The sequence below is a fragment of the Sinocyclocheilus grahami genome, unplaced genomic scaffold (genome assembly GCF_001515645.1).
Source record: "Sinocyclocheilus grahami isolate Dianchi unplaced genomic scaffold, SAMN03320097.WGS_v1.1 scaffold91.1, whole genome shotgun sequence".
Taxonomy (NCBI): domain Eukaryota; kingdom Metazoa; phylum Chordata; class Actinopteri; order Cypriniformes; family Cyprinidae; genus Sinocyclocheilus; species Sinocyclocheilus grahami.
Genome location: NW_015505270.1, coordinates 1,653,753 through 1,669,365, shown reverse-complemented (window position 1 = coordinate 1,669,365; position 15,613 = coordinate 1,653,753). Strand labels below are relative to the sequence as shown.

Genomic DNA, 15,613 nt, shown 5'->3' with positions numbered 1-15,613 from the left:
ATTAATATTTAAGATCCAATATTCAGGAAGAATAAAATAAAATGATTTTGTTACAAGATGTTAAAAATATTAAGTCCAAGATGTTCTTTAAAAAAATAATTGTGCATGCATTAAAAATGTCGACTGTTATAAATATTGTTAATTTTATATTTTAAACATTATAATAAGAACTCCCGTTTTACAAATAAAACAAAAACAAAAAACGGCGCTCTCTAGTGAACGACTGATAATAAAGGTGTAATAATCGAACGCCGAGAGCGTGCTGGTCATAAAAGCGAGATCGATTAGTCACGTCTTTACGTTTTATTTTGTTTCAATGGACGCCTTTGACTTGTTTAGAAAGCTTGGGTCTGGAGCAAAGTTTGATCTGAAAAGGTTCGCTAAAGATGCAGAGCGGTTTAAGGTAGGTTTCGATACAAAGTACATAAGAAAGTTAACGTATGTTAGGCTGTTGTTACGTAAAACGAAAGGAATACGTGAATTACTGACCTAAGCTGCTGCCACATGGCTAACATGTGTTTCCATTTCCCATTGAATGTCCCAGGAATGCTAATGCTAATCCGAGTAAACCCAAATATCGCTAAAAATGTGCATTAACAAGTAGCATAATCGATATTTACCAAGTTTTAAACGTCTTTGGTTACTGTGTTGCACAGCATTATAGAAACAGCAATTCTGGTGACTACTGCACATATGTTACAAATCAACACATGCTTATTTGGTCATTATTAATTCTTGTGTAACTCCTCTCAGGTAGTGAAGTCTCAGAGCAACGACAGCTCAAATCAGCTGGCTGGAGTCAGCTTTTTTGGCAAAGAGACACAAGAGAACACATCTCTGGAGTCCAGACTGAGTGAAGATGATGGTGACGAAGAGAAAGAAGGGAGTGATGAAGAGCAGGCCTCTGGTAAACGGATTAAAATGGATGAGCCAGTGAAGACAGCACGGAAGAAAAAGAAAGGAGCGAAGAAAAAATCCGAAGGTAAGTCATATTCTCTCAGTCTCTTCTGATTGCTAGCAATTCAGTGTTTCGGGTTTTCGAACAGTTCTTTCGCTTTCTTACTGTTGTGAAACAGATGCAGAGCCTGAGAAGAGCGAGGGAGAGGGGATCCAATGGATGTCATCATCGCAAGACAAGGTGAAAGACCCCAAGAAGGAGTCTAAAAACAAGCCCTCCTTGAAAAGACTCAAGCAGCTTCATCAGGAGAAGGTACCAAGAGTTGTTATTGCTTTTTACTCCACTTTTCATTTTGATTGGTTAATCACAGTTGAAAATTCTTGTAATATTAATCGCATAAAAAGATCTAGGGATGATAAAAATTCTGGCCGAGTCTAATAATCATGTTATGGCCGTCATTACAATTCTGTATTGTTTTGAAAAATAAAACATTAAAATAAAGCTAAAAACTGTTGTAGTAAATGCTGTCATTGAATTTAGTACATTAATGTACAGTATGAAAAATGGATATTCATTTTGAGATTTGCTATTAGTTTACAATTAACAGGGTTATTGAATTATAAGTTTTTTTTTTTTAATAAATTAGCTTAAATTGAGTCTTAGATTAACAAAAAGGTAAACTAGAGGAAATGTAAACATTTGTCCCATATATAGATACTGATAAATTAGTCAATAACCGATATGGTATTTGGATATATTGCATTACGACAATTTTCACTGGCATTTATGTGGCGATATGGATCTAATTTCAGTTTACACTCTTAAAAATAAAGGTACTTCACGACGCCATAGAAGAACCTTTTTTGGCGCTTTTCCACTGCGTGGTACGGTTCGGCTCGGCTCGGTTTGCGTTTCCACTGCAGTTCAGTACCGCTTTAGAGTGGGTGGGATTTATTCACATGTGGTTATAGTTGCGCCGCCTCTACTGCCGCGACTCCTGAAAAACGTTTTCATTCCGCATCGCCCCATCAAGCTCTCGCTGGATCCGCTCCTCTGCTATCAATGAGAGGCTCGTCTGTACTTCCTCAACAGACAAAGAAACAGCCACTTTTTGGTTGTTAAAAAAGGTGCGCTCGTTCAAAACAGTTGCGTTCGATCCTTCGCTGGCTGTACTGATTTAAATTTTGTGTCACAAGTTCAGTGACGCAGGTAGTGACGATTCTCTCCGGCCAATCCGTGATCAGCAGAGTTTACACGTCACGTTTTGGTAACGGTACGGTTCACTTGGAACCCCAACTGATGTGGTACTAATAAAGGTACCAGGTACTGTACCCAGTGGAAAACCCCCCAAAAGTGAACCGTACCAAACTGTACCGTGCGGTACCATGCCATTTAAAGGGTTGCATTCGCACCGACAGTGTGTACTAGGAACCGGTCGACAGCGACATCATTTGTGCGCGGCGTTCAACAACAGAAACAAAGAAGAACAACATTAACAACAGGAGGATGGAGGACGCTGTGATCGGAGCTGTGTTTTTGTTGTGTCTCGTGGGTTTCACAATAATGGACATGGAAAGTCGACGTATACGTAAAGCGATTGAAAGAACGGAAAGGAGGACTAAGAATCTCCAACAACACCTGGCAGTGCTACATTTGCTACAAGTGCCTGCACTTCAGCGTCCGTCCATCTATCGCTGTTCTCCATCTTGCGAAATAAGTTGACACAATGTTTACAGTATGTTTACACGGCGTTTTAAATCATGGCGGGTGAAGGTGTGTTCATACGCGTTTTGCCAATCAATGTCTACTTGCGTCACGATTAGTACCAGTTGTGCTGGTTAGACCCTAACTAATTAGGTTCTCGAAAAAGGCAGTCCGGTACTAAAATCGCTCCCATTTCCGGCGGTGCAAAAACGCCAAAAAGTGGGTAGTTCCACAATTAGTTCTGGTACTATGAAAAGGTTCCTGCGGTGCGAAAGGCCCTAATGGTTCTTTGTGGAACCAAAAATGGTTCTTCTATGGCATCACTTTGAAGAACCTTTTATGCACCTTTATTTTTAAGAGTGTAGGGAAAACAAACAGATGGGTTTCCTTATAATATTGATCATGTGTTTTAGGTGAATCGGATACGGCACCAAAACCGGATTAACGTGCATGGGACAGACATTCCAGATCCTGTTTCCACTTTTGAGGAGCTGCAGCAGGAGTATGATCTGGACCCACGAATCATTCAAAACATCAAGGCGGCGGGTTTCCAAACCCCCACACCCATACAGATGCAAGCCGTTCCTCTCATGATGCATGTATGACATGTTTCTGTTGCATCAGATATAAATGCGTTTGCTTTCCTGATCCTCTCTTAAGTGTTTTAATTCCACGGATCTGCTTGTTTTAGAAAAGGGAGATCCTGGCATCTGCTCCGACAGGCTCCGGTAAAACTATGGCCTTCTGTCTGCCCCTGCTGGCCCACCTTCGCCAGCCCCTCAACAAGGGTTTCAGAGCCCTCATCATCTCCCCTACCAGAGAGCTCGCCACTCAGGTAAACCTTCAGCCCACCTCAGGCTAATTATTGCTGTAGACTACTAAAAAAAAAAATCTATATATTGCTGGCAGTTTAAACATATTGACTGACATACAGAATGCAATTAAGACTAGCGTTTTGTCTCAAGACTCACAGAGAGTTGCTCAAGCTGTCGGAAGGAGTGGGCTTCAGAGTTCACATGATCAATAAAGGAGTTGAAGCCGTTAAAAAATATGGTCCCAAGACAGCAAAGAAATTTGGTATGTATGTTATGTATATATACATATTATATATGTGTGTGTGTGGGTATTATATATATATATATATATATATATATATATATATATATGTGTGTATGTATGTATAGTACACACACACACACACACACACATGGGCCCAATGCTGCAAAGAAATTTGTTGTACATGTTATGTATATTTACACGTTGTGTGTGGATATATTATATAATATCCACACAAACACACGTTTAAAGATTATTTTTTAAATAAGGTATTAGTTTTATTCATTAAGGATGCATTAAATTGGTCAAAAATGACAGTAAATAGATTTATAATGTTACAAAAAAAAAAAACTACGTTCATCAAAGAATCCTGAAAACAGTGTATAATCAGTTACTCCATCACAGGAATACATTTTAAAATATAATGGCGTTTTAAAATATATTAAAATAGAAAGCAGTTGTTTTAAATTTTAAAGTTCTCACAGTATTACTGTTTTTACTGTATTTTTGATAGCAAAAATGCAGTTAATGCAAAGGTGAACTGAAAATAACAATGAGTTAGGATGTTGCTTTGAGATCCTTAAATGTTTAGTTTTATTTTGTCGCTAATGTGTGTTTTCAAGAATTGTGGAATTTAAAAAAAAAGGAAAAAAGTTGAGAACCACTGGTTTGGAGTGATTCACTGTCTTAACACTTTTGTTTTCCAGATATATTGGTGACGACTCCTAACAGATTGATATATTTACTAAATCAAGACCCTCCTGCTATCAACTTAAGTAGGCGAGTGATGTGCGAGAGTAGTTCAGTTTAAGAAAATCTCAAATCTGAAAATTTCTCTTCAAAAAAATGAAATGAAGTATTAATTATGTGTGTAGATTTATCATCAAAGAGCTTCAAGATTATGTTATGTTCACCATCATACACAGGAAATCGGTCTCCAGTGTAAATATGTCTTTACTGTCTGTAGTGTGGAGTGGCTGGTGGATGAGTGCTTTTGGATGATTGTCCTGTTGGAAAGTCCAATAATCATGATCTTCAGTCTGTTTTTCCGAAAGCATCACAATCTTTGACAAAATGGACTGATACTTCAAAGAATCCATGATATCTTTCATACAGTCAAGATTTCCACTTCCTGCAACAGCAAAGCATCCCCATAACAAGACTGGTCCAGCACCGTGTTTGACCATGGATATCTGTTCTTTTTTGCACAAGACATACCACTGATTTATGGGTCCAAAAGGTTTCAGTTTGGTCACATCACTCCATAAAGCATTGATCCAGAACTTCACAGGTCTATCCAAATTCATTTTAGCATATTCAAGTTGGACTTTTGTCCTCCTCGGTCAAGAATGGTGTCCCGACATGAAGGCCATGCTTGTTTAGTGTTCTCCTTATACCCTATAAATAAGTGAATTTAAAACAGCAATGTTGAATTATTATGATGTAGCTGTATTGCAAAAAAAAAAATCTTATAACCTAAAAATATTACATTATATATTGACATTATCACTTTTAATGTGCCACTACACTGTTATAGAAAACTGGATCTTCAGAAAAGCTTACAATTGTAAATTATTACAGTCTTTAATCTTTTTTTGGGTTGAATAAATAGAATTTGTAATTATGTGTGTGTATGTATAAATAAATATATGTTCAGTATGTATATGAGTGGAATATTATATTGTAGTATGTTATTTTTCATTTTTTTCAGTGTTTAACTGGTCTTTCTTTGTCTCTCTCATTAGAGGGACAATGTTGTGAGCAGTTTCCGTTCGGGGAAGATCTGGGTGCTGATCTGCACTGCTCTCCTGGCCCGTGGTATTGACTTCAAGGGCATCAACCTTGTTATCAACTATGACTTCCCTACCACTGCTGTGGAATACATCCACCGGATCGGTTAGTCCATTGTAGCTTATTATCTGAGAAGACAATTCACGTTGTCTACTTTTATTATACTAAGCTTGGTGTTTTATTTTCTCTATAGGGCGAACTGGAAGAGCAGGCAACAAGGGAAAGGCAATAACTTTCTTCACCGAGGATGACAAACCTCTCCTTCGCAGGTAATAACAGCACTTTACAACTAGTCATAATTGCATTGATATTTAAGGGAGATCATTTTCTGGCCTTGTGACATATAATTGACCATATGCTCGGAGCGTTCTTTAGAACTTGCGCATTAAGATAAGCCAGCTCATAAACTTCCGGCGAAGCGTCATTTGATGTTGTGGTATATATATGTAGAGACTCTTGAGACCCTCATAGAAACCTCTCCTGCCTCGTTCTTGTCAGAAAGTGCGAAAAAAATAATTGCAACACCGTAAATAATGATAGCGGCATTAACATACAGTTTCATGTTATTTAAATGCCGAGCCTGCCAAGCACTATCGTAACTGTTTAGGCTAACGTAAGCTTGCTAGCGACGCGACATCATAATGGTATTCTTGATAATCCATAACTTACCTTCATAGTCCTGAACACCTTTTTAAAACACTTGTAATATTTGAAAGCCTTTTATTATTCACAGTCACAAAGACACAAAGTCTCACGTCATTTAAAAAATAAATAAATAATTAAGCCCAGACACCAACAGCCTAGAAGGGTAAATTATTTAAATACTTAACTAATTAACTACAAATTAAATAAGTTAATTATTAATGGTATAACAATTAAAAAATAATCCATTAAATATTTTTAGATTTAATTTATAAACTACATTTTTAAGTTTTATCTTTACTGTAGAAGCTGCTAAATGCAGTAGTTTTGTTACTCTAAATTGTGTCTGAATCATTTAAAGGGGTCATAGGCTGCTACATGCACTTTTACAAGTTGTTTGAACTGAAATGTGTGTTGGCAGTGTGTGTACACAACCACCCTATAATGATAAAGATCCACCCAGTGGAATCTACTAAAATCTTTTCCCCTTTCTCAAATCGAGCCGATCTCAGATGCCTGTCTGTGTGATGTCACAAAAACAGGCCCCTCCCAGGGTAGTTTGATTGACAGTAGCGTTTCAGCACAGACTGGACTAGTGTCTTACCTTAGCTCCGCCCTGCGTGAGCTGTCATCAGTCCGCCATTGTTTCACCTCTGGAGCAGATGTAGACAAGAATGACTCCTAAGCGATTGAGGTGTTCTGTTGTTGGATGTAATAAGGAACATAGCAGTCGTCATTTACTCCCGACATCTGAGCCGCTGAAGACGCAGTGGATTACGTTTGTTTTTGAAGGGAATGCGCCCCCGATCTACCTAAATGCGTTTATATTCACGCAAATCATTCGTGATCCAGCTTCACCTACAGAAGAAGTGAGTATAAGGTTTTTGTAATGAATCTTTGCAAATCGCCTTTCCTAATAATGTGCTAATTAGCAAGTTTCACGATGAATGCGGCTAAAGTAAACGGTCCCTCAGAGAGCGGCTCAGAAGAGAGGGGCGGGGTCAGCAGAGTTTATTAACATTTAAAGGGAAATGCTACAAAACGGTTTGCTCTGAAAAGAGCTGTTTTTGACAGGGTAAAAAAGGTGTTTTTTACACTACCATTGAGAAATTTTAACCAAACTATGTTACAGACTATTCATTAAGACCCTAAAGAATCATATCAACTTGTGGAAAATGGGCATCCAATGACCCCTTTAATGCACAGCTCTGTTTTTGACATTGGCTCGTCAGATGTTTTGTTCCGTCTGTTGCTTTATCACTGTCAATCATAGCAATGACTCACGGCACAATTTAGCGGATTCCTGAAACTGTATATGTGGACGTTTGGTCCTCTTAGACAAACAAAACTTTTCTTTAAATTGTGAATGGATTCTGTAGAGTAACCGAGCAAAGGGCGCTTCCCTAAAGCACAGTTAATTTTGACACTTGACCGGAAATGACTGAGCTGGCTTATTTAAAACCAGGAAGTAACTGCATACAGTAAATTGTATGAGCTTCTACTTGCTTACTTTTTGTTATGGATCAGCATTGCTACCGTCATAAAGAAGGCTGGATGTCCTGTCCCTGATTACATGATCGGGTTAAAGAAAATCAAAAGGTGAGGTTACTCGGTTATATTATATAAGTGGTGTTTAATCAGTCTAGTTGCTTGTTCATAACTGTAGTTTGGAGAAAAAGTCTATCATGTTTAAAATGCTTTCTGGAGACTAGTGTTGCCATCAAATGTCGCAATGTAAGACCTCTAATTTTTCCTCCCTACAGCAAATTGAAACGCCAGCTTGTAACAAAACCACCCAGACGGTCAACCATTCGGACGACTCCGCGCATTCTTTTTGAGAAGAAGCCCGGCAAGAGAAAAAGGTTTGTTCTGGATCCCAGTGTGTAGATGGCTGGACAATTTGTTTTAGCTTCACAGAATTTAAAGAACAGGACCAGAATCTCATTGTTTCCAGCTTTTCATTGCTAATTAATTTATAGTTTTAATACCTATAATTTAAAATTCTTTAACAGTTTTGTATTACAATATTTAATTGACTTAATTATAATGGCAGTTTCTGATCTCAGTTTAGTGTATGACATGACTTCACATTTTTACTGTCAATTTTCAGGAAAAAAAGAAAAGCAGCAGCAAAGGAAGCAAAAGGCGAAGCATCAGAAGTCATTTCTAACAGCTGATGTGGCACATTGAGAGAGTTGTACAGACTGCCACTTTTTTTCTATCCACATTATTGTCTCTAATAAAGTGAATGTTGACCAGTCTGTGTGAAGATCTTATGACAATCAACAGATTGTCAGTGCTGTTCCAGTTTACTTTACATAAAACATTACCACCATAAACTGAAAGAGGGTCTCTTCAATGATTCGTTTTTTTTATCAAATGCTATAGGCTTTTAAACACTGGTGCAGGTCAGACTCTTAATGTTAGTCTCTGGTTTACATACTTGAAAGAAACTGATGCGGCTCAGAGACTTAAATTTTTCAATCTCGTCATTGTATCGTATGCATGATACGTTGCGTTTAAAGCATTAATAATTTTGTGTTCTCACCTCAATGCTGTTTGAAGTGATCCCAGAACAGACAATCTGAATATACTGGATGTTCAGGGGTGTTTTAGACCATAAGAGTTTTCATCACGTTCCCGGGGCCATTTGGACCCGGTGTAACGTAAGCTTATAAAACAGTCATAACATAATATTTCTCAACTAAAACCAAGTCAAGTCACCTTTATTTATATAGCGCTTTTGACAATACAGATTGTGTCAAAGCAACTGAACAGCATTAATTAAGAAAATTGTGTCAATAATGCACAATGACAATCGTAAACACTCGTTTTTCAGTTAAAGACAGTTCATCATTCAATTCAGTGATGTCATCATCCAGTTCAGTTTAAATAGTATCTTTGCAATCATTTGCAATCAAGTCAACGATATCACTGGAAATGAAGCGTCTCCAACTAAGCAAGCCAGAGGCGACAGCGGCAAAGAACCAAAACTCCCATCGGTGACAGAATGGAGAAAAAACCTTGGGAGAAACCAGGCTCAGTCGGGGGGCCAGTTCTCCTCTGACCAGACGAACCAGCAGTTCAATTCAAGGCTGCAGCAATGTCACATTGTGCAGAGGACTCATCTGTTTCCTGTGGTCTTGTCCCGGTGGCCGTCTGAGACATGGTCTTTACAGGGGATCTGTATCTGGGGCTCCTTTGCTATCCTAGGTACTACCAAAAGTCCAGAGTTTTGTGATCTTAGGGAGCGTGATGGATTGTAGCGTGTAGGTACGCAGGAGCTAACCCATTAAGGGCCTTATAGGCAAGTAATAATATTTTGTAACTGATACGGAACTTAATAGGTAGCCAGTGCAGAGACTGTAAAATTGGGGTAATATGATCATATTTTCTTGACCTGGCAAGGACTCTAGCCAAGCCTGCTCTTGAATACCTATGTAGTTTTGTAATCGATCTATGAGTATGTCATGATCTATAGTGTCGAACTCAGCACTAAGATCAAGTAAAACTAGCAATGAGACACAGCCTTGGTCTGACGCAAGAAGCAAGTCATTTGTAATGTTAACAAGTGCAGTTTCTGTGCTATGGTGGGGCCTGAAACCTGACTGAAATTCTTCATAGAGATAATTTTTTTGCAGGAAGGAGCACAATTGAGCAGACAACTTTTTCTAAAATTTTAGACAGAAAAGGAAGATTTAAGATGGGTCTGTAATTAGCCAGTTCACTAGGATCTAGTTGTGGTTTCTTAATAAGAGGCTTAATAACCGCCAGCTTGAATGTTTTGGGACGTGACCTAAAGACAACGACGAGTTAATAATATTGAGAAGCGGTTCTTCTGCTACAGGTAACAACTCTTTCAGTAATTTAGTGGGTACAGGATCTAACAGGCATGTTGTTGGTTTAGATGCAGTGATAAGTTTATTTAGCTCTTCCTGTCCTCAGTTTATACCCTCTTCAAAATGGACCAGAAAGGTGTAAAAATGTGTTTATATCTCTTTAAAAAACGTTCAAAAATCTATTTAGTATAGTCTTGGCTGATTTGCAAATTGTGGTTTCCGTACTAATAACTACAGAATAGAATGGGTATTTCGTTGGTTATAAGGAAAGTACCTACAAGAGTGTGTAGCAAGATAGTATGCCAGTATTGTGACATAATGTTGTGTTGTCTTAAAACCACATACTCTTGTTGCTTACTAGCCTTTACATTCAAACGTTACAGCTAAATTTATTACATTAAAATCAATCATTACATTTAAATGCCAAAATTGTTTGTTAACATGTTCATACTTAAATCCAATATAGCTTGATTCAGCAGCTCTGAGTCTGAGCAGAATCAGGCCTTTGAAGTTTCAGTTTCGTGTTGAACTTCTATAAAGACGTGGCCACAGAAAATAACTTTCTTACAGTACTAATGTATTAGAGCAGTGTTTCTCAACCAGGGGTCCGTGGACCCCTAGTGGTCCTTGACGTAAGGCCAGGGTATAAAGTATGAATCTTTGTATACATTTTGTATATTTTGACATGACATGTTCCCATGAAAGCAAAATGGCCAAAATACTGGACAAGTCAACTAACTTGAATAATACTTGACTGCATTTGGTCCTCACAAAGACACAAATGATACATAGATGAGTCAATTTTGTTCTGGGGTCCTTGAGGATGGTTCTGAATTGGACTGGGGTCCGGTACACCAAAAGGCTGAGATTCACTGTATTAGAGCATGTAAACAAGATCAGGAATCATTAAAGGGACATTGATTTACAAGCAGTGACAGAATCAGAAACAACAGAAATAACTTGTGTAATTTGTGCACAAAAGTTAACTAAACTAAACGCTAACACAACTAGTCTAAACGAACAAACATACACTCAACCTACATACAAAGGGGAGTTCAAGTGGATGAATGAAACCATTAGAGAAAACAGAGAATGCAGCTATGGAAAATGAGTCGGTTAACCACCTGAGTGAAACCATCAGCATCGTTTTACAACGGGGGTCTACAGCTTGTACTAAACCTCTGTTTCGTTTAGTTAAATATACGATACTTGCATTGCCTTGGCTGTTGAATGAGTGTCTGGATGCAGTCTCGGATGAAAGTCTTGATGGTTTGAAGGTTTGGGTGGTGCTGGAATTGTGATCACGTTCATCTGGGTTTGAAAAGTGATGTTATTCTCCAAAGATGTTATTCTGACTCGGTGGTGATTGGGTGAATTTTCTCCCAAGTGAAGAGTGAAGACATGGCTGTAGTTGAGGCCAGCCCAGGAACCAGAAGTGGGGAGGTGATGAGAGAAGAGACAGACCAAAGCTAGGCGGGTCACTAATGTGAGGCCTCTTAACTTCTATGGAGGTCACACCTCTGGGAGGTCAAAGAGCCAATTGTGACATACTTTCGGACGGACTATTTTACGATTCTTTGTCTTCGAGCATGGTATTTTGCATATGTAACTGGATTGGATGCAGATGCAAAAACTATTACAGATTCTTAGAACACTAATATGTTGTACATATAGTATATCCTCTCATTTAGATAATCAAAATACAAATTTGTAGATAGCAAACATGCTACAGGTGAGGTTATATTATCTAAGGATTCTATCATAAGCATGCATAAAACAGTATACAATACAAAAGACAATATCCCTATATGGCATTAATTTTTATTTTGGATGGAAAAAAATATTTAGGAGCTCGGGGTCCCTGATAATACATCTATCATAAAATATGCTACCATGTTTCTTACATTATTATTGCGCAGCGAATACCAGGGCCCTTGTTTATTGGCAGGAGGATTATAAAGTGGAAATCTCGACTGATACACCCCCCCCAACTTCAGATCCATCTCCTCCCACCTTACATATACCTAAACCTACCTGTCTCCACCCCCTGATCCCTAAACCTACCAATCTCCACCCCCTAGATGTGGATTCAACCACGCCTCCTGGATCTTGTGTTCTGCAGTGAGGGGCTACTAAACATTTTGCCTCATTTTCTCAGCTAAAAGAGAAGTTTTCTCTCCCCACAACACACTTCTTTCGACATTTACAGATTAGAAATTATGTACGTCATGCAATAGACAATTTTGAATCTTTGCCGGAGGAAAGAAGGATTTATAGGCTATTGTTGGGCTCACCTGATTCCAAACATTTGGTTTCAGATTTTGTAAATGCATTTTCTCAAGAAGTGAGTTATTCTACTAATTTTTTGTAAAATGCTTGGGAAGAGGAACTGGGCATACAGATTGAGGCTGATGGAGAGCCTCAGCAGGATTCGATCTTGCTCTATTAATTCTAGGCATCAGTTAATTCAGTTTAAGGTGATGCATACACTCTTAAAAATGCTGGGTTGTTTCAATCCAATTTTGGGTCAAATATGGACTAACCATATTAGTCCATTAGGGTTAGTCCATAGTTGACCCAAAGTTGGGTTGAAACAACCCAGCATTTTTAAGAGTGTAGACTGCACTATTCAAAATCTAAATTGCACAGAATTTTTCCTACTATCTCTCCTATTTGTGACCGGTGTAAATCTGCAGAAGGCTCTCTATCATTTGCACATGTCCAAAACTTTACGATTTTTGGTGTGACATATTTAAGTGGTTCTCTGACATGCATGGTTGTGTTTTTACACATGATCCAGAAATTGCATTATTTGGGTATTCTGTTTCTCTTAGATTATAATGTGTCTGTACAAGGTACCATCATTTATGGAATGATTATTGCTAAGAGTATCATTCTAAGGCTGTGGAAATCAGACAATGTTCCTCAGTTTAAGACCTGGTTGACATATCTTACTGTAATTTTGCACATGGAAAGGCGCCGGAGAATGGAGTTATGGATAATCTTGATACGTTTTAAAGTATATGGCAACCATTTCTAGATCATTTGGAATAATGTAATGTTGACTCCGACCAGCAATGTAGTGCTTAGTATGTTGTCTGCCCCCTATTGAGTGCTTCTTTGTTTTTCTACTGAAACTGCTTATATGCCCTGTTTTTCTTTCTTTTATTACTATTATTTTTTTTATCATTATTTTATGTATTTTTTGTTGTTGTTGTTGTTGTTTTGTTTGGTGTCTATTATACAATCTAAAACTAATAAAATAACTAAAAAAAAAAAAAAGGATCAATCACAACTGGTTCCAACTAATCACAAACATAAAAAAATAAACTAATAAATAAAAACGACTACTAATTACAAATAACACCTAATGTATAAACATTTCTCACATTTCATATAAACATATAAACGAACATCCAAATGTTTGTGTGTGTGTGTGTATGAGAGAGAGAGAGAGAGTGTGTGTGTGTGTGTGTACTGGTATCCAGTACATTATGGGGACCCCACGAGGATAGTGATACCAGTACATTTTGTCCTTGTGTCCATTTTTGGTCCCCATGAGGAAAACAGCTTATAAATCATACAGAGTAAGGGTAGGTTTAGGGGTATGGGATACAGTTTGTACAGTATAAAAATCATTACGTCTGTGGAATGTCCCCATAAAACGTGAAAGCCCAATGTTGAAAATGGATTTAGCTATTTAAATGAAATAATTATAATGTAATAAACTTATAGTTAAACATGCATTTGTTATAAGGGGATCAAAAGCACATTAAATGTTATTTTCTGGGAACTAATTAGAGAACTGACTGTTCACATGTTATTTGCATGCTTGTTATTAGTGGGTTGTGCTGTTGGGTTTGGTTTTTGATATTTTGATATTATCACTGCTACATCCTGTGCTTGCATGCTTGTATCAGTTTCATTTAAAGCTAGAAAATTTCCACCTCATTGTCATTTTATGGATCAATCAGTTTTTTTTTAAAACTATGTTCACATTTGTCATGTCGATTTTGAGACCAAAGATCATGGAAGAACCTTCAGAAGACCATTGAAGAGGAACTAAAGGATGGAAGCCTCTATCTATAAGTTCAAGACATGAAGACAGCAGCAAAACGTGGTTGTGATTGGAAGTGACAGATAAGTTTGTTTAAATTAAACAAAATGCTTGATCTGCTTTTATGGCTATTTATTTATTTATAAAGCCTGTAATAGGCATGTAATAAATGTGCTGTTACAATATTAGACAATATTAGTTCTTAAAATATAAGTTTGTGACTCCTACTGATTCTATCCAGAAATAATCATATATACATTTATTATACAGTTAAACAAAATAGGTTTAATTTATAATATGCAATTATAATTGATAAAATGTAATTATCTTTACAATTTTATTTGTTAGTCGTACTTTATATAATACTATCATACTCTTTATATCATATACATCAGATTATTTGATCAAAATATTCAAGAGATGAATTACTGATTACCAATATAATCAATAATGACATTAATATATATTTTTGTAAATTCTTAAAAGTAATGAATGACAATAACAAATGCAATGGTACATTTAGACCTCCTTCCAGTGTGTGGAAAACCCTAAAGGATCGGGTGGAGTGATAATCTATGACCGGGTGACATTCGCTATATACAAGCAACACTTGGTAGGTTTACATGCTTTACTACTTCCACTCCAAAACTGAATGACTAGCGTCTTAGTATTAAAAGACTGGTTTTGTTTTCTGCAGATGGCAGTTCATGATCATAAAGCCACAACTGTACTAGTAAACTAAATCTTGCCTTAGAGGGGGGAAAACTCCGTCAGACCGGTTCTGTTGTAATGGCAAGTGAAGACAAGAAAGACTAATGCCTCCCAAGACCTTAATATCTCACCCTTTAAACTTTTTTAAAGATTTCACCATCATCTGTGTCTTCTGTTAATAGCCATTTTGCAATGAATTAAAGGTGTCCACATTGGTCTTTCAAGAGGTCTGTGTAGTGACTTAGAATATGTCAATATGAATATGTCCCTTCCTGAATAAAGAATCCAGGAAATCTGTAAAAATTAACCTTCAAACACAAAACTAGACCTTCAAACCACACTGCCAGTACTCTACTGTCCAATTCACACAAACATAGGGAGTACACTACAAAATACAGGACTCAAGAAGCAGAGAAAGACCCACTTGCTAGACGCGAATGCTCTTCATTAACTCACTTACCAATATCTCTTACTCAACTCTATACAGCAGGCTAGTGCACTCATTTTTAATATTAACCTTTGGAAAACCCATAATTAGCTGCAGGGATGACATTATTTTTATTAATAAACACTTTATATTTAAAGATTAGCAGTCCTCCTTACCCTAAAAAGAAGTACATGTTAGCATACCTTTAAAAAGATTAGCTACTTATTACAGAAATAATATACTTCAAAAGAATATGCTTAAGTGTGAACTGAATGTAATGTTTTTGGACACACAATCACAATGATTGCAATTAAATGAAAATGTATTATAGTTTAAATCATTATATTAAATGCAATTACACTGAACAAAATTATAAACGCAACACGTTTGTTTTTGCCCCCATTTGTCATGAGCTGAACTCAAAGATCTAAGACTTTTTCTATGTACACAAAAGGCCTATTTCTCTCAAATATTGTTCACAAATCTGT

At 37.2% G+C, this 15,613-nt stretch overlaps 1 protein-coding gene across 1 annotated transcript; it reads left to right on the top strand.

Moving 5' to 3' along the window:
• Positions 1 to 280: 280 nt before the first annotated feature.
• LOC107587273 (probable ATP-dependent RNA helicase DDX52) lies at positions 281 to 8,436 on the top strand. Its single transcript, XM_016274990.1, has 13 exons — positions 281 to 403; positions 754 to 982; positions 1,077 to 1,210; positions 3,016 to 3,201; positions 3,294 to 3,437; positions 3,568 to 3,679; positions 4,366 to 4,438; positions 4,626 to 4,638; positions 5,404 to 5,554; positions 5,643 to 5,718; positions 7,619 to 7,690; positions 7,855 to 7,953; positions 8,202 to 8,436. The coding sequence occupies exons 1-13, from the start codon at positions 317 to 319 to the stop codon at positions 8,266 to 8,268; spliced, it is 1,443 nt and encodes a 480-aa protein (XP_016130476.1). The 5' UTR covers positions 281 to 316; the 3' UTR covers positions 8,269 to 8,436.
• The last annotated feature ends 7,177 nt before the right edge of the window (positions 8,437 to 15,613 follow it).